The sequence below is a fragment of the Procambarus clarkii genome, chromosome 73 (genome assembly GCF_040958095.1).
Source record: "Procambarus clarkii isolate CNS0578487 chromosome 73, FALCON_Pclarkii_2.0, whole genome shotgun sequence".
Taxonomy (NCBI): Eukaryota; Metazoa; Arthropoda; class Malacostraca; order Decapoda; family Cambaridae; genus Procambarus; species Procambarus clarkii.
In genome coordinates, this window is record NC_091222.1 from 28,429,672 (window position 1) to 28,454,037 (window position 24,366).

At 46.0% G+C, this 24,366-nt stretch overlaps 1 protein-coding gene across 4 annotated transcripts in view; it reads right to left on the minus strand.

Moving 5' to 3' along the window:
* Nucleotides 1–1,694: 1,694 nt before the first annotated feature.
* Nucleotides 1,695–24,366, minus strand: part of LOC123774108 (zinc finger protein rotund-like) — a 240,997-nt gene continuing 218,325 nt past the window's right edge. For all 4 annotated transcript variants that reach the window (XM_069312734.1, XM_069312733.1, XM_069312735.1 and 1 more), the window contains one exon: nucleotides 1,695–8,572. In XM_069312734.1, coding sequence (XP_069168835.1) covers nucleotides 7,568–8,572 — 1,005 coding nt within the window. In that variant the 3' untranslated portion in view covers nucleotides 1,695–7,567. The remainder of the gene's footprint in view (nucleotides 8,573–24,366) is intronic.

Sequence of the window (24,366 nt, forward strand, 5' to 3'; positions counted from 1 at the left end):
TGGTTTATGGGGCCAGGTTCGTATGCCACCAGAGAAGCTGCCCACCTCGCTCTCTTAAAACATATTTAGTGCCGTACGCTAATTTAACATATTTTCGGAATTACTTTAATACAACTATATGTTGATACATTGAAGTTAATATTTGCCAGATTTCTTTGACTTTTCTAGGCTCGTTCATCATAACATTTTTCTGATCTATTTTAATTATTATGACAATGTCAGACCACGGAGGAAAAATGAAACAGGACCTTCTGAAGATGTATTTAATATACCAAAGTACTTAAGGAAATTTCCTGTTTCATTTTTCCTCCGTGGTCTGACATTGTCACATTCTTAATCACGTGTTTATTTTCGTGATATACACATTTAATTATTATATATATATATTTCAGCAAAGTGAGGAGCTTGGTGGCTAGCTGCTCAAACAGACTTTATATACTCTTCCTGACCCGTTTGAGCTCCGATTTCCCAAACATTAACTTTCAAGTGAATACGCCAATCAACCCCGAGGCTTGTGAGGGCAAGTTAATAACTTTGAGCTGTATATTCCACTTGTTAAATGTGGGGAGTCGGGGCTTTAAGAGTACATTCACATACGGCAATATATGACGTTCGGAATCAGCCTTCCCGCCCGTTTTCTTACAAAACACTTAAAACAAATGATTCACATTGATCACTTCATGGCAAATGCTGCCACGGGATCAACACTTCACTTTATAACTAACATTTGATGCAGGCTTACAGATGGACTGTGGCACATTAAGAGATAGCATATGACTAATCACAAACTTTGAGCCACATTTTGATGGGTCATCTAAGTTCCAAGTGCTGAGTAAGAAAACGAACGCTTGAGTCTTACTTGAGGCGTGATTAAGGCTCTTTTTCCATTCAACATCACACGGAAAATGAGGATCACGGCAAATAAGGTGGAAATCTAAGTCATCACTAGAAATTCATTTACCAAGTATTTCTTGAAAAGATAAAAATGTCATCTAAATGCAAATTTTCCAGCAATGACCTAAGAATCCGTTCCTCCTATTACGGTGGTGGTGAGGGGGGGGGGGGATTACAGTATAGTCAATGTTGTAAATTGGGAGTTTGGGGGGAGGCTTCTGTCTCCCTTCACGTGGATGAAGCTCGGCCTGTCGAACGTTGAAGGATCGTAATCTCTTTGATTAATCAGGTGGTAAGAGAGCTTCTTCAGCGTGCGACAGGTCAGCGCTGACACGATGGCAGTGGGATGATGAAAGCTGACTAACATTACTTTTACATCTTAATATCATTCTCTAGGGGGGAAGAAAGGGTTATTGAGGGTAATATTCACTATTATAGGAACTTTGGTCAAACTCCATTCTGGTAGTTCATTCTATAAATGATATCTGTATAAAATATAAGACAAAATAACGCCCAGGAGCAACATGCGTTGCAGAGTCTTGCTAAGTCTTGTAGCCATGTGCAATTTTGTGGGCCCAACATATCTAGTCAGCAGTTTAGGACAACCATACTTATCACAGTACCACGTATACCAAAATAGTATCCTTTTGTCCAACGATAACTGCCGTCACCATCATGACTACTCTACTCGGTCATGCATAGTTCAGACACCAGCACCATTTTTATCATAATAAAACTATCAACACCTTCGCTAGGAGAGGAGGGTCGGGGGGAAGGATTGAAGAAATAAAACCAAAAAAATACATGGGTGACTTTAATTATTCTAAAAAACACAAAATTAAAATTAAAAATTATATAGAATGTAAAAATAAGATAAAAAGAAACGCATCTGGGACAGTATTCACACTATCATAAGACCAGGCTCCCGTTCTTACTAGGAAAAAAAACTTTAACAGAGACAAATAATAGATCTAATGGCACGCCTGCAGATAGTGCTATAATGTACAGTTACTGGCAGATCTGCGCCCACTAAGAGTAATAATTCCATTTGCTCCATTCAGAATGTTACATTCAAGATTAAGTAATGCAAATTAAGATACAATTAATGTTATGCACTAAAAAGGCCCCTATTTTCTTTTTTGGGTTACATGGCATACGTTTTTAAATATAATAATTCCATCTACTGAGTCAATCTTTCCCTTTGAAACAATTGTTATCGTATAGTTAACACAATTAACCATAGTTATTTCTTACAGGATTGAACAAATATAATTGTACAGAGACATTACAACAGCTCAACCATTTTAACCCCTTAAGGAACACAGAGAAAAGTTAATATTACTATATTACAAGACAATCATTGTGCATTAAAATGCAGCCCAGTATTCCTCTGCAGTCACGGTTAACTCTATTGTAACATCCCACATGAAAATAACACTATTCATATTACTAGGTTGCGCTATCACAAATTTGATAGAGGAAAAAGAGAGCCTATGTTCACTACAAATATTACCTACAGATGTGCTTGTAAATACAACTTCCATCCGTTCATATGCAAACAAGCATTGACCAAGCAGGAGACACACACAAGATAGGATGGGCAATCAAAGAAAATGGGATATAAACAAAAAGTGGCTATAACTATAGAAAATGGGAAGAGGGTCCCCTGGCAACACAGTATGTCGGCTTGACGTACAGTATTAATAGCGAGATAACCGAGGTTGGAGGTAGTAGTGGGGTGGGTACAGAGTCAGTATAGAATAAAATACCCTGTTAAAATGGTCCTCCCACATATTGGGGGCGGACATGCGTACTTAACCAAGTGTCATGGATACTGGAGCTCATAAGCTTTGACCCTGTACCACCCACCTCTTTTGTCATGAAAAATATCCTGGGTCTGTTGTGCTCATTGAGAAAGATCCTTCCACCAATTAACATGTTATATCTAAGCTTAATCTTACTCGGCCTAGTTTGTACTACGCTCCACTACCGTAGTAGGGGGCAACGAAACCATATTAAATCTTTCTCAACAGGCTAAAAAGAGGGTTTTATTTTATTTTTTTGCCCCTTTTACATAACGGAAACGTGTGGAATAACGGTAAACTTGGTACTAAAATGCAACATCTGGATAACAACTGATAACCAACCAGGAACACGAATGCAGCACCATAGCAAATATTTAGTTTTTTTTAGACAAGACAAACTCTGGTTATTCGGTTATTCGGCGGCGCGCGGGTGATGCACAGTTGCCTAAACTCGCTTCCGTATTTACACTTTGGGGTTCTCCTGGGCACTTACTTTCACCAATTTATAAAACAAATGAGACTTTAAAGCCCAGGTATCCTTAGTTCGCGCTTATCAAAGCGAATTTTTAGTTTTTTTGTTTTTTTTATCATTTTTGGCATCAGATGCCCGTGTTCACTCTCGTACCGGAACACAACAACAACTGGGTGTGATTGCAGGGGTTCCGGACCAGGACATTATCTTGCACCGCCAGCGTCCGGTACCACCCACAATCTCAACCCACTTGCACCTTCAGCGGTGTCTTAAGACCACCCAGCGGCCAGACGGTGGGTTAAACCACGCTTTCAGGGATAACTTTACACAATTTAGACAGCGTCACACGCTGTAAAGAGCAAGAGATGACCTGTAGCTTTCAGCCAAAGCCCGCGGTCTATGGCCTGACGCGAGCACTACAGCTGCTCACCAGGGGTGAGATTCACGATGCAGCTACGCAAGCACTTACGAACCTGGAGCCAGATTCACGAAGGAGTTACGCAAGCACTTGCGAACCTGTACAACTTTTCTAAATATTTAGCGGCTTTGTTTACACTTATTAAACAGTTAATGAGCTCCCAAGCCCCAGGAGGCTGTTTATAACAATAACAACAGTTGATTGCCAAGTTTTCATGCTTGTAAACTATTTAATAAATATAACCAAAGCCGTCAAAGATTGAGGAAAGATGTACACGTTCGTAAGTGCTTGCGTAACTGCTTCGTGAATCTGGCCCCTGGTTCGTAAGTACTTGCGTAACAGCTTCGTGAATCTGGCCCCAGGTCTTAAAGAGGACCCGCGGGCTAGCACAACCGACAGGTCGTCTCACTCTTGTTCACTAATATCACACCTTGCAAAGCGCCTCGTTGATTTCTCAATTAAAATGTCAATAACAAAAATTAAAAATATAACTGCTTCTAAATATAAAAAATAACGCTCTCGAGCATAATTAAAAATAGATAAATCTTCAGAGGGAAATGTTAATGAACGGACTCAAAGCTGGATACACAAACGTCACTTTTGGAGCCGCACCGGGAGAGTCAAGATGGCGAGACAAATTACCCTTATCCAGGCCAGACTGTCAAGATCGTGGCCAGGTTGTCAAGGCCAGGCCGCCATGACTGAGGATAGCTATAAAAGCAAGGACGAGAAACAAAAGAGAGGAAATAAATGAAAATAACAATACATAGGTGGGTGGGGAGGGTCTGTACATTCACAAAGGGTGGTTGCGGAAAATGAAATGGCTTTGCCACGAACGGCAAAGAGAAATGAACCAACGAAAAGGGCTGAACTTATCGAGTTTACTTCAGGGGTTGTTGCGGAAAATGAAATAGCTTTGCCACGAACGACAAAGAGAAATGAACCAACGAAAAGGGCTGAACTTATCGAGTTTACTTCAGTCATGTCTCTTGCTAAACAAAATAAATCATTTTGGGGGGAATTCAGTAAGCCATGCACGCAGCTTTCAGCCATACTGCGAGGACATTTGGGTGAGCCTTGCCGTCCAGAGCCCTCAGTGTAGGCACTATGGGACCCTATTCACACCTGTCATCTCTCGGACTGTGCCGTGGCCTAGTTTTTTCATCTTGCATTCATGCCCAAAAAGATGGCGGGATGATGATTAAACTCAAACACTAATGTCTGTTAGGAATTAAACCTCAACAATGCGACGTTTACCCTGACAAGCATTAGATTTAGCACGTGCAATTACCATACACAAAGAGTTAAGCTTATCAGCACAGAGACTGGAGAGCAAACTCAGTCGCTGGATGCTGCCGTCTCAGGAACTTCCTGATTGGACGTTTTCCCCCGTGAGTACACTTTGGGCTCTGGACCTTCAGCAATGCTGAGGCTTCCCGAGAAGAGGAATTATCGTGGAACGCACAACCCCTTTGTCTATGCTAAGGTTCCTTTTGATTGGTCACACTGCTCTAACAAGCACACATTTCCAATCCACTAAAACCTTAAACTAGCATAAACAAAACTAGTCATGTTGAATACGAGAACTCCACTTTAGTGTGACTTATGAGCCTTTAATAACAGTCAACACTTGAATTAACAATTAACACAAACATCTGTTAACGTGCCAAACGAACAAGTAGCTATGTTGAGCAAACATATTTTGATGTATAGTTTCACTTACAGTAATATCATCTGGGAAGGTTGGACTTCTCTGTGGCTACTGTACAAAATATCACTCGTCACTGACAATCTGAGGGCCGTATTGAAGATTCGAAAGGCTGTCAGAAGTGATTACTGTAATCCACGTGCCTAACAAAATTTTAGTCACATTCAAAAACGTTTATTTTTGGCATAAAGTCACATAAGTTTGTTACTGAAATCCCTTCAGCCTAATGTAAAATCTTGGAAACTTCAAGTAAATCAGCCTAATCTTACCGTACGCATCGAGAATGCGGCCCAAAGTATGCGATGCTTACTGTGAGAGCAAGCAAGAGTTGAATTTCCAGACTTTCTAAATACATTCACTCGTCCATTCTAACAAACTCTCTTTACCTCCTTTGTCTATAACATCACGGTTTGATTTTTCATATTATATACGACAGAAGATGTTGCTACGGTCTATTATCCATGCAAATATATAGAAAACGAACCAACATTATCCTATTATTTCACTCCCTATAGTCGTAAGTACAAAAGGAAACAGTAACGAGTCGTATTAGCTATGTACCCTACTAAGTACTTTTCATAACCTTCTACCCATGCATAATATAGAACTTTTGCAGCATACAAAAGTAGTGTCCTTAGAGACTGAAGTCAAAGTGCCTGTAAAGTTGGCGGAAGAATGTAGATTAGAGAGAAGTGCTGAATACTGTAACATGTGAGGAGTTTTGATGCTTGGCCCCTGATTGCCGTTTACAAAGTCGACTCAAGTGAGGTCTGAGAATTGAGGGTCGTAATAGGTGAACCCCTGGCAGGATTCACAGCAAATCTACAGTCTTCCGAATGTTAAGCCGTTAAACTGGCATCATACATTTGTATTAAAAACAATAGACTTACAGTATCTAAAGTGAATCTTAAAAAAACACACATTTTCGAGTCTGCCAGAAGCTCTTCTTAAGACCCATATGTTTCATAATGGGAAACCTGCAACTACAAGAGACTTCAGACTATCTGATACACATACAAGACATAACGTAGAAATAATCGTATACTTCCTGGATGGAGGAGGTTAGTGCTGCCCGCGAGCAGGCTGGGCAGTCTTGCGTGGGCAACGAGGTTTAGGGAGTAAGAGTCTTAGTCCCAACGATGTGGGGGACTCTTGAAGGGGATGGGACCTTGCCAGATGCTAGGGCCAGAGACCCGAGGACAGGGGGCCAACTGGCACAAACTTTGTAAGGTATCGAAAACAATGTCATCTGGAACCGTCTGTTCTTAGAGGTAGTATATAATGAAGAAAGAAATTGGCGTCCCGGCATGTTCACTGAAGGATTTCAGTGTGAACTTTCCACAAGGAGAAATATCCTCTTGGAAATGAATGATTTTTTGTAAAAGAATACGCTGACTTAGCCAGCCGTCAGTGAGCAAGTCTGGACGCTTAGTAGAAAACAAAGTTAAGTAGTGACATGATTAAGGAAACAGATGAAAAATACAATATTTTCGTGGAAAATCCTGTATACAGTTTAAAATAAAATGAAGTGATGTTTTGTGCTACAGTCAAAGTAAAATTGTGTTTGAAGGAACCTATGGGTTTCGATGGATGGTGGAAGGCACCATAACTAGTAACAGTATTGCTTGTTTAGCTATCACGATATCGGAGAGTTGCTCACTTTAACAGTGAAGAGGAACGTGAACTGTATTCTGGTGGGTTTGTACGGGACAGCATTTGGCTGCTGTTTGTTGCTGTTGGTGCTAAATGTGGGCGTCCAGAGCTCCACTACCACCACTTCGCCTCAACCATTCGTCCTCTTTCCTCTCCAGTCTCTCTCATCTCCGCAACCACACCGTACCGGCCAGTCCTTAACAATAGCAATCTTTACAAACATACGTGAGAAGCAGTTCCTGCGACACGAGTTTCCTCTTGCGTTTAGTGTGGTTATTGCACATTTACACTAACGTTTCCCTGCTAAGCGAGCGTTTCTTAGTCAGCCGACTTGTCTTGCAGACCTCGTCCACCTATCACTGGGCACGTATCACAACTCGTCACTGGGCTCTCACTGGGAGTGGTGGCCACAGCTCTTGCTGCTGCCGCCAGGCGGCGCCCTCTCCCGTGCCTCTGCCCCGTGCCATCAATACCCTGTATTCAGCCCCTCCTACCGGCTCAGTCCACACATTGCGGCCCCAGCACCGTAGGGAAGCGCCTGAGTCGCGAGCCGCCGTATGCGGCCCACTCCCAGTCGACATCGGGGCCTGGTTGCGGCCCGCACTCCACTCGACAAACTATTGAGTAACACCCTTGTCCTTAAGCAGCAAGTCGGAGCTCATAGTAGGTTGGTGGGCATAGTTACGAATCTGGTGGAGTGAAATGAGCTGGTTGGGGAACTGATTGGGCTTTACGTCCATGGAGGGCATTTGTGTGTGAGTCTTAGGGAAGCTGATGGGATCATATGGGAAGTACCGCTGTGAAGATGACGCCGCCATGGACAATTGAGTCCCTCCACTGATGGGCAACATACTGGTCTGGATCGGCGTGAATGCCGACGACGTCTTTGTAGCAATGGCATCGTAGGACATGTTGGAAGCTGGCATGTGGGCAGGAGTGTGGCGCAGTTCCTCGCCACGAGGATCAATGTGCTCTCGGGATGCTAAGTGGCGCGTCGGGTCCAAGGAATTTTGAAGACAAGTTTCGGACATGCGGTTATCCATGGATTCGAGAGCAGTGGTGTCCGGCTTAGGCCAGTACGGGTTATCCTGCCGTAGTCCATGGGTGGAGAGGGAAGGCCGCTTGTCAGGTCGTTCTGCGTGCTTTTGCATGTGCTTCTGAAGGTACGTCTCCTGAGTGTAACTCTTGCCACAATACTGACAAATATGAGTCTTGAGATGCTTGCTCTCCTTGTGTTTGGGAATGTGCTCCAAAAGTGAAGCTTCGTCCGCAAAGCACTTGTAGCACGAGTTACACTTATAGGGCTTGTCCGTTTGGTGGCACCGTGAATGAGACTGCAGATTCGACAACTGGCTAAAAGCCTTATTGCAGCCAGGATGGCGGCATTTGTAGGGTTTGTCACCTGTGTGAGTGCGGATGTGCTGCTGCAGGTGGGAAAGCTGCGTGAATTTTCGTTGGCAGATCTCACAGCGGTAGGGTTTGATGCCCAGGTGGATCCGTGTGTGTTGAGACAAGTACGAAGAGTTGGCGAAGGCTTTGGAGCACTGGGAGCATTTGTAGGGCTTGGCCTCCCGCATATGGATCTGTGTGTGGAGCTGTAGGTCAGCCTTACTCCCGAAGATCTGCAAATAGAAAAGTAAACCTTTAAAACCGTGTTTAAAACCACTCCGTAAACACTAAATTAAGCTGTTTTTATTAATAAAATACAAGTTTAAGGTTGTAAGGCAGGGAGAGCTTGCCCTGAACTGCCCTGGAGCCGGTCGGCCGAGCGGACAGCACACTGGACTTGTGATCCTGTGGTCCCAGGTTCGATCCCAGGCGCCGGCGAGAAACAATGGGCAGAGTTTCTTTCACCCTATGCCCCTGTTACCTAGCAGTAAACTAGGTACCTGGGTGTTAGTCAGCTGTCACGGGCTGCTTCCTGGGGGTGGAGGCCTGGTCGAGGACCGGGCCGCGGGGACACTAAAGCCCCGAAATCATCTCAAGATAACCTCAAGATAACTAGGGGAATAGGGTTGCCTCTCCCCCCCATCTGGGTATGAAAGGGGCAGTAAACACGTAATTACATTAACACCAATACCACCTAATTTATCCTTGAGAGGTACACCATTACCGCTATTTGCAAATTATAAATACCCTAATATTTACCTCAGAAATAGCTACATAAACGCTAAATGCCTTTGTAATGGCATGAATGTAATGACCCACAATGAAACCATTTATATGCTGAACGAGCAGCGAGACGGTATATGTGTGCGTAGGTTGGTACTACCCTGGAAACACAAACCGAAACTCTCTCTATTTTCCGCTTGTTACAACTTGAAATAAAGTTGTTACATCTTGGCTTAACGTGTTTATGACGTATTAGAACGTTGTTACAACTTGCTATATTGGTTGTTATAACTGGTTAGGTGGTGTTAAAACTTGCTCGAACGTTGTACCAACGTCGTAGTTTCGGTGTGTGTTTGGTGGGTACACGCCTTCATTCCACCTATTACCTGGTCAGACGGCCCTGGCAACCGCTCCCTGCCAGCCCTACGAGCAATTAAACAAGGGTCAAACGTCAGTGTTTTAGCTTATGATTGCTGGGGAAGCGGGACAAAAAGGTGAAACGGGTGTCGAACGGCAAGGTAAAGTGTGTCTTACAATGTTCTTAGGTTTGGCTCAAGAGTCTTTATATACCTATTTGTCAGCTAATTTTAAGGCTCGAACGTGAATGAGTAAATCGCAGATGTTTTGAACACAAAGTTAATTTGCATTCATTTGCCGTATTTTCTTTATATTGTATTAAGTCCATGTTGAGTCCATGTTAAGTCCATGTTGAGTCCATGTTAAGTCCATGTTGAGTCCATGTTAAGTCCATGTTGAGTCCATGTTAAGTCCATATTGAGAATACGGATCACTGTCCACAGTCATCCCCACCACCACTGTACACAGTCATCCCCACCACCACTGTACACAGTCATTCCCCACCACCACTGTACACAGTCATTCCCCACCACCACTGTACACAGTCATCCCCACCACCACTGTACACAGTCACCCTCACCTTCACTGTACACAGTCATTCACCACCACCACTGTACACAGTCATCCCCACCACCACTGTACACAGTCATCCCCACCACCACTGTACACAGTCATCCCCACCACCACTGTACACAGTCATTCACCACCACCACTGTACACAGTCATTCACCACCACCACTGTACACAGTCATTCCCCACCACCACTGTACACAGTCATTCCCCACCACCACTGTACACAGTCACCCCCACCACCACTGTACACAGTCATTCACCACCACCACTGTACACAGTCATTCACCACCACCACTGTACACAGTCATCCCCACCACCACTGTACACAGTCATCCCCACCACCACTGTACACAGTCATCCCCACCACCACTGTACACAGTCATTCACCACCACCACTGTACACAGTCATTCACCACCACCACTGTACACAGTCATTCCCCACCACCACTGTACACAGTCATTCCCCACCACCACTGTACACAGTCACCCCCACCACCACTGTACACAGTCATTCACCACCACCACTGTACACAGTCATTCACCACCACCACTGTACACAGTCATTCCCCACCACCACTGTACACAGTCATTCACCGCCACCACTGTACACAGTCATTCCCCACCACCACTGTACACAGTCATTCACCACCACCACTGTACACAGTCATTCACCACCACCACTGTACACAGTCATCCCCGCCACCACTGTACACAGTCATTCCCCACCACCACTGTACACAGTCATTCCCCACCACCACTGTACACAGTCATTCACCACCACCACTGTAGACAGTCATTCCCCACCACCACTGTACACAGTCATTCACCACCACCACTGTACACAGTCATTCACCACCACCACTGTACACAGTCATTCACCACCACCACTGTACACAGTCATTCACCACCACCACTGTACACAGTCATTCACCACCACCACTGTACACAGTCATTCACCACCACCACTGTACACAGTCATCCCCGCCACCACTGTACACAGTCATTCCCCACCACCACTGTACACAGTCATTCCCCACCACCACTGTACACAGTCATTCACCACCACCACTGTAGACAGTCATTCCCCACCACCACTGTACACAGTCATTCACCACCACCACTGTACACAGTCATTCACCACCACCACTGTACACAGTCATTCCTCACCACCACTGTACACAGTCATTCCCCACCACCACTGTACACAGTCATTCCCCACCACCACTGTACACAGTCATCCCCACCACCACTGTACACAGTCATTCACCACCACCACTGTACACAGTCATCCCCAACACCACTGTACACAGTCATTCCCCACCACCACTGTACACAGTCATTCCCCACCACCACTGTACACAGTCATTCACCACCACCACTGTACACAGTCACCCTCACCTTCACTGTACACAGTCATCCCTCCCACCACCACTGTAAAGTCACCCTCACTGTACACAGTCATCCCCCCCTACCACCACTGTACACAGTCATCCCCACACTGTACACAGTCACCCTCACTGTACACAGTCACCCCCACACTGTACAGTCACCCTCACTGTACACAGTCACCCCCCCCTACCACCACTGTACACAGTCACCCCCACACTGTACAGTCACCCTCACTGTACAGTCACCCTCACTGTACAGTCACCCTCACTGTACACAGTTAACCCCCCCCCCAACCACCAACCCCAAAACCAATATCTTCTTCCATCCTTCATATAATAAAAAACCGTTAGGAAGCTGCCTACAGATCCATATCCGCTGAGGTTCCGCAAGGGTTAAACAGACCTGGCCTACACCGGCGGCCTCCCCCCCCCTCTCACCCGGCCTACCCCTGCTCAGCCCTTTCTTCCCCCCCCCCCTTCCCCCTCTTTAACCATTAGGTCTATCTCGCCTCCTTGCCCGATTGCTTGCTCGCTCCTATCATACCCACATCAGTATGTGCCTTGTATTATGAGTTTATAGACCTATTTGGCCTACCCAAATTCCATCCAAATCTATCAATCCCATCTATAAATCCAAATCCTCCTTTGCCCGAAACGCTATGCGTACTAGTGGCTTTAGGTATTGTATGTACTATCTCTCTCTTTAAATCTGTTTGTACTGTAACGCTGTAACTATGTACTGTTCCTAAATAAATTATAATTTATTTATTTATTCCGCGGACTAACGTTTAGGTTCACAAGGCTGGTTTGATGTACAGGAGAGGCCTGGTCGAGGACCGGGCCGCGGGGACGCTAAGCCCCGAAACCTTAAGGTGATCAAGGTAACCTCAAGGTAATCTTCCCCTTGACAGTTCAAGGTATTAAGGCTTGCCTTACCTCCCCAAATTGGGCAGTTACAAGGATTCGAACCTGCGTCCGGGAGCATCCCAGACACTGCCTTAATCGACTGAGCTACGACAGGGTTAAGGCAAATTTCCCCACGTCGAAGACCCTTTAATCAAATATATTTAAGAATGCTCTATATCTCCTTCAATCCCATCCACAAATCCTTATCCTGATCCCTTCCAAGTGCTATAAAGTCGTAATGGCTTGCAGACGAGGAGTCACAATAACGTGGCTGAAATATGTTGACCAGACCACACACTAGAAAATGAAAGGACGACGACGTTTCGGTCCGTCCTGGACCATTCTCAAGTCATAATGGCTTGGCGCTTTCCCTTCATAACTCCAAATTCCACTACATTCCGGAAACCGGGCCCGTGGGTCATGGCACGAGAGATATGCAGGAGAAATATAATATACAGGAAATCCTCCTCCTCCTCCTCAGTGTATTTAAACAATGTTGCATTAGCAGAGAAAAACATCGCTCAATCAACACAACTCAAGACACATGCACCAAACACATGTGTATATTCCTATGTAATAATACATATACCTAACACCTGTTGCATTACATACCTATTACAATAATATATATTTATTATGTATTAATTATATCCCCTTCTCCGACGCTTTATATATATATATATATATATATATATATATATATATATATATATATATATATATATATATATATATATATAAATATATATATATATATATATATATATATATATATATATATATATATATATATATATATATATATATTATATGCGAACAAGCCTGAATGGACTGAGGTGTGAGTCACTTCTGGGGTGTGAGTTTTCAGTCATATATATATATATATATATATATATATATATATATATATATATATATATATATATATATATATATATATATATATATATATATGTATGTATTAGCAATTGTAGCCATAATAATACCAATATATTCGTACCCACAATTTTATAATTTAGCCATAAACAAATCCCAATATTATATTTTACAAAAATAAATCAGTGGAAGAACAGACCTTTAAGTTAAAAAACCCACCCCGTTAGCCCCTGAAAAAAGGTACTAAAAAGCGGATACAGGAAAGGTCCCCCACTTTAAATCCAAGATGAAAAATAGGGGTAAAGATCCACGTGGTTTTAACCCATAATGTGCGCGGGCTTTTCACGGCCAGTGTAAATAAGACCCCAGCTGGCATAGGCCTATTGCCGCCTGGAGGATAAGGACACCTATAGCACCTTGCCTTAAGATCAAAATAGCTGCCCATCCCTGTGTATACGTCTATTTTAACCCCCTTATATCCCCTCTTTAAAAAAAAATGCCATAAGATCCTGTGAATGTTGCCAAATAGTTGTCGATTTTGGTATGTGTTATATTTCACACTTATTTCTCCTGATAAGGAATCTCTCTCACAGGATATTCAAGTGTTTATGAGTGAGATTGTGAGGGGAAGAGATGCATGAGGTGCAAGGCCTCCTCACAGCTGCTCAGAGCTGTGTTGACCTACCTGTCTATCCTACCTCCCAGTTTCCCACATAAATTATTGGCTAAAAAGAGTGCAACAATAGATAAAGTCGGGCATAAAGAACAAATATACAAAAGGGGTCCCAGGAAGCAAAGAAAACGCACAAGGGAGAGGGTCAAGCGTGTTGAGGGCTGGGTTGAGGGCTGTGTTGAGGGCTGGGTTGAGAGAGCACCACCCTATTCATCCCTATTCATCCCACATTGCAAATTAATTCATCTACCTTTTTACCCAACGTTTCTGTCACGCGTGAAATAATTCAACAAATTTAAGTAGGTAAACATTTAGATTTTTACTGCATAAATCCACAATTTTAAGTAAACATTTAGAATTTTACTCCATAAATCCACAATTTTAAGTAAACATTTAGAATTTTACTGCATAAATCCTCAATTTTAAGTAAACATTTAGAATATTACTATATCAATCCCCATTTTTAAGTAGGTAAACATCTAGAAAATTACTACATATAGAAACCTGTGAAATTGGGTATAAATATTGCAAAAATTAAATAGGGAAATGAAGATTCTTGTACCAATGTCTAGGATTAGCGAGGGAGCAACTGCTGCTCCCCAATCCTGGTGATTGGGGAGCAGCAGTGGATTGGACCTCTGGCAGAGGAAGGAGCATCCGCGGTGCAATAAAGCGAATTGATTAGAAGTGAAAAGCAGCTTTAGATCAGATCCCCCCCTCCCCCCCCCCCCCAACCACCAGTTGCCTCACTGGCCATCAATGTGTGTGTGACGAGGCAGGGTTATAGGCGTACCTGTATCTTGTAGGCTACTCAGCTACGGCTGACCCTTTCCCCGCTTGACGCACGCACCGTTTCTAATATCGAGGAAAGATAGCGAGAAAGTCACGATAGCAAGATAACGTCAAGATAGCAAGAGAACGTCAAGATAGCAAGAGAACGTCAAGATAGCAAGAGAAAGTTAAGATAGCAACAGAAAGTTAAGATAGCAAGATAGTCACGATAGCAAGAGAAAGTCACCAGGTAAGCTACGGGCTCACCATAGCCCGTGCTACTTGCCCCCGCTCCTGTGTCAGGTAAGTCCACTACGGGATCACCATAGCCCGTGCTACTTGCCCCGCTCCTGTGCCAGGTAAGTCCACTACGGGCTCACCATAGCCCGTGCTACTTGCCCCGCTCCTGTGCCAGGTAAGTCCACTACGGGCTCACCATAGCCCGTGCTACTTGCCCCGCTCCTGTGCCAGGTAAGTCCACTACGGGCTCACCATAGCCCATGCTACTTGCCCCGCTCCTCTGCCAGTTAAGTCCACTACGGGCTCACCATAGCCCGTGCTACTTGCCCCGCTCCTCTGCCAGTTAAGTCCACTACGGGATCACCATAGCCCGTGCTACTTGCCCCGCTCCTGTGCCAGGTAGGTCCACTACGGGCTCACCATAGCCCGTGCTACTTGGAACTTGTTCCAAGTAGCTGAATCTATAACAACAAACCATCCAAGAACTACGGGAGATGAGTTATATGAATCTCTCACGTAATCATCACAGCTTCACCAAACAAGCACTTGTAATATCTTTGCAACAATGGCGGAAATCATCATGCAAAACGTAAACAAATTTCATTGTTACCGTTCAACCAGATTGTAGTGGCCGAGGCTAACAAGTACGCAGGGTTATTTATGAACTAGAATTGCCTCTCATGGGTTAATAGGCTTTCTGAAGTTTTTAGTGTGCCTTGTGGGAATTATAAAAAATTAAATCTCTAGAGAGAGGGCATGATCCCAACATAAAAAGTTTCTTAGACACTGGCAAAGCAGACAAATTGAACAGGAGGAGGGCAGTAGTACACCAAGAACGGACCAAAAATATTGTTATCTGGACGTGAAATCACGTCCTCACTCGTTAAACCACGTAATAATAATTTGTATTTCATTAAACATATTAATCTACAGAAAAAGCTGCATATCTTGACCAAACCACACACTAGAAAGTGAAGGGACGACGACGTTTCGGTCCGTCCTGGACCATTCTCAAGTCGATTGTCGACTTGAGAATGCATATCTACGCCGCCTATCTACCAGACAGTATATTACAACTGATGACACACAGAGATCACACTAACGTGATGCATCAAATGAACAAATCCTCACTCGATTAAGGCAGTGTCTGGGATGCTCCCGGACGCAGGTTCGAATCCTCGTCATGGCCCTTGTGGATTTGTTTATTACAGCTGATGTTACCGCTGCTAAACTTAGACTAGCTAACAACTACCTCCTAGTTCACACTACCTGTTGGAGACAGCGAGAGCAGGAAGATCTAACCTAACCTAACCTAACCTAACCTAACCTAACCTAACCTAACCTAACCTAACCTAACCTAACCTAACCTTACGTTAAATTACATAATACACACATAGGACATGTTAACATTTTTTATTCAACATCCCACGTACACACCCCACATACACACACAGGACACACACACACAGGACACACACACATAGGACATGTTAACATTTTTGATTCAACATCCCACGTACACACCCCACATACACACACAGGACACACACACACAGGACACACACACATAGGACATGTTAACATTTTTGATTCAACATCCCACGTACACACCCCACATACACACACACACAGGACACACACACACAGGACACACACACATAGGACATGTTAACATTTTTGATTCAACATCCCACGTACACACCCCACATACACACACAGGACACACACACACAGGACACACACACATAGGACACACACACACATATACACACACACACACACATTAGGAAGCTCGATCTCATTAGGAAGTGATGTGGTGGAGGCTGACTCCATACACAGTTTCAAGTGTAGATATGACAGAGCCCGATAGGCTCATGAATCTGTACACCTGTTGATTGACGGTTGAGAGGCGGGACCAAAGAGCCAGAGCTCAACCCCCGCAAACACAACTAGGTGAGTACACACACACACACACACACACACACACACACACACACACACACACACACACACACACACACACACTGTGCATCGATCAGACTCCACGATGGTCACAACCTGAAGCACTTCCACAGACCCCCATGTGAATTTCGGAAAATAAAAAAAGAGTTTTAAAAGAATCTAAAAAATGTTCCCATGGAAGCAAAGGTGAAGAATGGGGGGAAGAGAGAGGCAAAGGCAGGAAAGGGAAAGGGGGGGATAAAACATGGAATAACAGGGAAAGGTGTTATTCAGTAGACATGTGCAGAAGTAAGCCTGGAATGGGAATGGAAAGGAAAGGAAGGGAAGGAAGTGGTAGAAGGGTAGGCTTGAGGTAAGGGTGTGAGAAGGGTAGGTCTAAGGGAAGGGTAGGTCTAAGGGAAGGGTAGGTCTAAGGGAAGGGTAGGTCTAAGGGAAGGGTAGGTCTAAGGGAAGGGTAGGTCTAAGGGAAGGGTAGGTCTAAGGGAAGGGTAGGTCTAAGGGAAGGGTAGGTCTAAGGGAAGGGCGTAACATAAGGGTAGGTCTAAGGGAAGGGCGTAACATAAGGGGTAGGTCTAAGGGAAGGGTAAGGGGCAACACAGAGGACACAGGTATCGAACCCCGTCAATAGGTAACTATAGACGGGCAGCGAGACGGCATTGTACCCGTCCAGCTGTGGAAGCTAAAGACAGGCTTCGCGGCGACGGTCAAGCGAGACCCACATTTGCCCGCTGTCAAAGGGGCCAAAGGGGACGACAACGAAGAGAAATAGAAGAGAGAGAGAAAGAGAAAAGATAAAAGTACCTCTCAACAGTCTATTTCTTGGTCGACATCTTAATAGATAGGAATTACGGAAGGAAGAATTGGGAGGAAACGTAGGAGAGCACATATAGGAGGAACGGAAAAGGGAAGTGGCAGATGGACCGATTAATCCCCTATTGAATGGAAGGCCTGACACAGGTGGGCTCGATCACTATTACCAGACATGCTCGAGGCAGGATAGGAGGCAGGATAGGAGGCAAGATAGGAGGCAGGATAGGAGGCAGGATAGGAGGCAGGATAGGAGGCAGGATAGGAGGCAAGATAGGAGGCAGGATAGGAGGCAGGATAGGAGGCAGGATAGGAGGCAAGATAGGAGGCAGGATAGGAGGCAGGATAGGAGGCAAAATAGGAGGCAGGATAGGAGGCAAGATAGGCCAGGCGCGGCATTGTGAAGGATAGGCTAAAAAAATACGACAAACGATAAGTGATACTTATTTTAAGCAACTCCCGGTACTAGAACTGGTGCCCAGGAGCCGAAGCTTGCCCTGCAAGCCTGTGTACACAAACTTTCTTTCCCCCTAATGCACCTGTTCACCTAGCAGTAAACAGGTATCTGGGAGTTTGCTACAACGGGCTGCTTCCTATGAGTATGCACACGTATTGAGATAAATATATGAAGTAGAAGGGAAAGGAAGGGGCTGAATTGGCCTGTTAGAAAGGCGGGGTCCAAGAGCTACCACCTCGATCCTCCAACTGTAAAGATAATCATCTTGCCCATTCGTCTCAGCGCTCAGAACCACAGTTAAAAAAGAAAAGGTATTCCATGCACCATCACGTATTAAGGAGCAATTATGCATGGGAGAGAAGTGGAAATAGTCCCATACCCATGGGACAGAGTCACACCCACACCATGGGACGGAGCCACACCCACACCATGGGACAGTCACACCCACACCATGGGACAGTCACACCCACACCATGGGACAGTCACACCCACACCATGGGACAGTCACACCCACACCATGGGACAGAGTCACACCCACACCATGGGACAGTCACACCCACACCATGGGACGGAGCCACACCCACACCATGGGACAGTCACACCCACACCATGGGACAGTCACACCCACACCATGGGACAGAGTCACACCCACACCATGGGACAGTCACACCCACACCATGGGACAGAGTCACACCCACACCATGGGACAGTCACACCCACACCATGGGACGGAGCCACACCCACACCATGGGACAGAGCCACACCCACACCATGGGACAGAGCCACACCCACACCATGGGACAGAGTCACACCCACACCATGGGACAGAGCCACACCCACACCATGGGACAGAGTCACACCCACACCATGGGACAGTCACACCCACACCATGGAACCGAACCACACCCACACCATGGGACACAGCCACACCCACACCATGGGACAGAGTCACACCCACACCATGGGACACAGAGACACCCACACCATGGAACCGAACCACACCCACACCATGGAACCGAACCACACCCACACCACTCCCTTACCTACCAGAACAGGTTCTCACACTCCCACATTAATGACTCCACCCTCCCACAACCCTCCCACGTTAATAACTCCAGCAATCATAAAACATGTTTATTAACAGCCTTGGGTAATTTACCTGTTGAAATCTGAATGCTTTGTCAAATCTGTCTTCTGAGACGTGTCAGGCCATTTAAGAAGTAGTTAAGACCTCTAAATGCCTCGTAACGTCTGGACTGATGTCTTTGGTAACAAGGCACTGTTCAGAGGTACTCTTTAACCACAGTATGGGGGGTATGTGATATCGTCAGAACAGGTTGGGCACTGTTATAACTATCAGTATCTCGTAAAGAGGAATATTGTTATCATTGAGGATAACAACCCCCCCCCCCACCCCTATGGGAGGCGTGATAACACTTTGCGGAAATATATGATCACTCGAAAAAGATAGCTAAGATAAATCGCGTATACTTCACAGCCGTTATACACAGGTGGTCGCCTAGCATATACTGCCAATATACAGAGGAAACTTCCCTTAGAGCTTCAGGGTATATCAGGTCCCCGATATGACAGCAGCAAAAAAAGTTCCTCAGCCTACTGCGCTACGCCACACCCCTAAACTGTGCGTATATTTATGCTTTCTACGCAATCCCCAAACCCCCAGGGGCCAGATTCATGAAGGAGTTACGCAAGCACTTACGAACCTGGGGTCAGATTCACGAAACAGTTACGCAAGCACTTACGAACCTGTCCATCTTATCTCAATCTTTGGCGGCTTTGTTTACAATTATTAAACAGTTAATGAGCTCCGAAGCACCAGGAGGCTGTTTATAACAACAACAACAGTTCACTGGCAAGTTTTCATACTTGTAAACTGTTTAATAAATGTAACCAAAGCCGTCAAAGATTGAGGAAAGATGTACACGTTCGTAAGTGCTTGCGTAACTGTTTCGAGAATCTGGCCCCAGGTTCGTAAGTACTTGCATAACTGCTTCGTGAATCTGGCCCCAAGGATCGTAAGTGCTTGCGTAACTGCTAGGTGGATGTGGCCCCAGGTTCGTAAGTGCTTGCGTAACTGCTTCGTGAATCTGGCCCCAAGGATCGTAAGTGCTTGCGTAACTGCTAGGTGGATGTGGCCCCAGGTTCGTAAGTGCTTGCGTAACTGCTTCGTGAATCTGGCCCCAGCCAAGTAACTCCCCCCCCCCCCCTCTTCCACACCCCCCCTCGACCCCACACCCCCTCCTTAAAGCGGGGGTCATACGCCATGGCAAACTCGTGACTAATTTGTCTATTTTTTTGTTCTGTTTCGTGATTCATATCTTCCAAACCGCTGCTTCCAAGTTCCTTTCTCCCCCCCCCCTTTACCTTAGCCAAATCTGTGCTGGGGTTTATCTAGGGAGGGGGGAATGTTATCAGGGCTGGGGGGGAGGGTTATCTTGAGTTGATTTCGGGGCTTTAGTGTCCCCGTGGCCCGGTCCTCGACCAGGCCTCCAACCCCCAGGAAGCAGCCCGTGACAGCTGACTAACTCGCAGTTATCTATTTACTGCTAGGTATCAGGGGCATCAGGGTGAAAGAAACTCTGCCCATTGTTTCTCGCCGGCGCCTGGGATCGAACCCGGAGCCAGAGGATCACGCGTCCAGCGTGCTGTCCGCTCGGCCGGCCTTATATCAGGGCTAAGGAATGCGAAGCACTCCACATTGATGGGGTTCTGGGAGTTGTTCTACTCCCCAAGCCCGGCCCGAGGCCAGACTTGACTTGTGAGAGTTTGGTCCACCAGGCTGTTGCTTGGAGCGGCCCGCAGGCCCACATATACCTGGTTGATGGGGTTCTGGGAGTTCTTCTACTCCCCAAGCCCGGCCCGAGGCCAGGCTTGACTTGTGAGAGCTTGGTCCACCAGGCTGTTGCTTGGAGCGGCCCGCAGGCCCACATATACCTGCTTGATGGGGTTCTGGGAGTTCTTCTACTCCCCAAGCCCGGCCCGAGGCCAGGCTTGACTTGTGAGAGCTTGGTCCACCAGGCTGGTGCTTGGAGCGGCACGCAGGCCCACATATACCTGCTTGATGGGGTTCTGGGAGTTCTTCTACTCCCCAAGCCCGGCCCGAGGCCAGGCTTGACTTGTGAGAGTTTGGTCCACTAGGCTGTTGCTTGGAGCGGCCCGCAGGCCCACATATACCTGCTTGATGGGGTTCAGGGAGTTCTTCTACTCCCCAAGCCCGGCCCGAGGCCAGGCTTGACTTGTGACAGCTTGGTCCACCAGGCTGTTGCTTGGAGCGGCCCGCAGGCCCACATATACCTGCTTGATGGGGTTCAGGGAGTTCTTCTACTCCCCAAGCCCGGCCCGTGGCCAGGCTTGACTTGTGAGAGTTTGGTCCACCAGGCTGTTGCTTGGAGCGGCCCGCAGGCCCACATATACCTGCTTGATGGGGTTCAGGGAGTTCTTCTACTCCCCAAGCCCGGCCCGAGGCCAGGCTTGACTTGTGAGAGTTTGGTCCACCAGGCTGTTGCTTGAAGCGGCCCGCAGCCACACATACCCACCACAGCCATGATGAAAGTCCTGGGACTCGCCTCAACTCCTACACCAACGCCGTAGATAGAGCTCTGAGTACAGACTGTCTGGGCAAGGCGTCGTCTGAGACCCTTCCAGGTTCGAAACCCTTGATTAATTCACATCCAAGCACACAAAACCCCCTTGCTATCTCGTCTCACGGGCGGCCGAACGACTCAAGAAACCTCACAACTTGCATAGTGACAACTGGGCCCACCCATTAGCTGATCCAAGGAACTCCAGAACCCTTAGAATCATTCTTCTTCAACGTTATAAGCGAGGTATGAAAGAAGGAGTATTAGATCCCTCTCCGCCATGACCTCAATATTATACAAGCAGCTCTCAAGAGTCTAAATTTACGACAGCGAGTTGAGAACTCTCTGAAATCACCAATATGGTGAGATCATCCATTCTCACCCACCAAATGGAGCCCCAAACCAGGGTACAAAATGTGGCTATTGGTTTAATCTGGTTTCAGAGGTCCATTTGGCTCGCCTGAGAAAATGGGGAACTTGGCAACGCCTCCATGCCCGCCCCGAGGCAAGAGCTAGAAATGAGATGCCACAGTCTACGACAACTCGCTCTGCCCACCACACCCTTCTGTTCCTCGCTCACTCACTGCTGGATGGAGCAGTGCTCTCTTGGCACCACACCCTAAGCCACACACACACACCTGCAAGCCACACACTTTTGCTCTATACACATACGTGTTTGACACATCCTAAGCCACACACATACTCCTACAAGCCACACCCATTTGCTCTATACACCTGCTTGCCACACTCACTGTTCTCCACACCTGCTTAGCACCACATCCTAAGCCACACACACACACCTGCAAGCCACACCCTTTTGCTCTATACACATACGTGCTTGGCACATCCTAAGCCACACACATACACCTGGAAGCCACACCCATTTGCTCTATACACCTGCTTGCCACACACACTGTTCTCCATACCTGCTTGCTACACCCCCTTGCTCTCCTCACACACCTGCAAGCCACACCCACCTGTCTCCACACACCTGGTCCACGCTTCAATGCCAGTGACAATCAACATAATTTCCTCACACACACAGATCACACTAACGTGATGCATCAAATGAACAAATACTAAGTTGATTAAGGCAGTGTCTGGGATGCTCCCGGACGCAGGTTCGAATCCTCGTCAAGGCCCTTGTGGATTTGTAACCTAATTTCCTTTTAACTTAATTTCAGGCAGACGCAGATGAAGAAACATAATTAGAAAAGACATGATAGAATACATCTAAGAAATAAAACTAAAAACAGTTCATAGACCAGAAAACTATTAAAAGTAGACCTGAAGCTTTTAACAGCAATTAAAGCAATGGAGTTGGAAACAATCTTGGGGTACATATGGTACCTCTGTACCGTAGGGGCCTCGTAGCCTGGTGGATAGCGCGCAGGACTCGTAATTCTGTGGTGCGGGTTCGATTCCCACACGAGGCAGAAACAAATGGGCAAAGTTTCTTTCACCCTGAATGCCCCTGTTACCTACCAGTAAATAGGTACCTGGGAGTTAGTCAGCTCTCACGGGCTGCTTCCTGGGGGTGTAGGCCTGGTCGAGGACCGGGCCGCGGGGACACTAAAGCCCCGAAATCATCTCAAGATAACCTCAAGATAGAGGTGCCATGATGAGTAGAGCAAGTCATCAATCATCAACTGGACAACTTGCAATAAGATGATATATATACATCATTAATGGGATTTCATTCAACATTTAATATCACCGTGGCAAAGTGATAGATTTGTTCTCTGTATATATACAAGTGTATGTGTGTATGAGAGAATATTCTTAAGCAATAGTCTGAAGATGATAGATCTTTGTCTATCAGAACACCAGGATTAGAAAATCTTACAGCCCCTTCCACCAGACGAGACGCGCGCGCGCGCACACACACACACACACACACACACACACACACACACACACACACACACACACACACACACACACAAATGGTTGACAAATGGAATGCATTAGGAAGTAATGTGGTGGAGGCTGACTCCATACACAGTTTCAGTGTACATATGATAGAGCCCAATAGGCTCAGGAACCTGTACACCTGTTCATTGACGGTTGAGAGGCGGGACCAAAGAGCCAGAGCTCAACCCCCGCAAGCACAAATAGGCGAGTACAAATAGGCGAGTACACACACACACACACGATTTACCTGCCTATAACAGTATACCATATAATACGACCCTCCAAACAGCCCCGCCCTTAAAAATCACAACCGCTTGGGCAAGGTCTGGCCGAGCGAGCGAGTGCTTCCAACCTCCTGCAAGGCTGCTCCTTAAACGGACCAGAGTGAACGGCCTTTTACAGGACCAGAGTGAACGGCCTTTTACAGAGTCCGTTGTAGCACGGTTAACCGGCCAAAAATGGCAAGCACTTCCAGCGTCATTTTTTTTTTTGGTGTCAAGTCCATGTGGAGATATTACAGCTGAATCACAGTAAACATCTGCCACAACAACCTACTTGAACACAGGTGTTTTTTTCCGGCAGTCCCAAACAATAACACCTATGAAGTATAGCACAGTATATTCAACAGGACTTGAGGTCCTGTGTACAGCTGATTAGGCAAAGGTATTAAAGGCAGATTGGATTTTAGTGTTGATTAGCACCAGCTGTAACGCACCAATCCATAGCCCAATAGGCTCAGGAACCTGTACACCAATTGATTGACGGTTGAGAGGCGGGA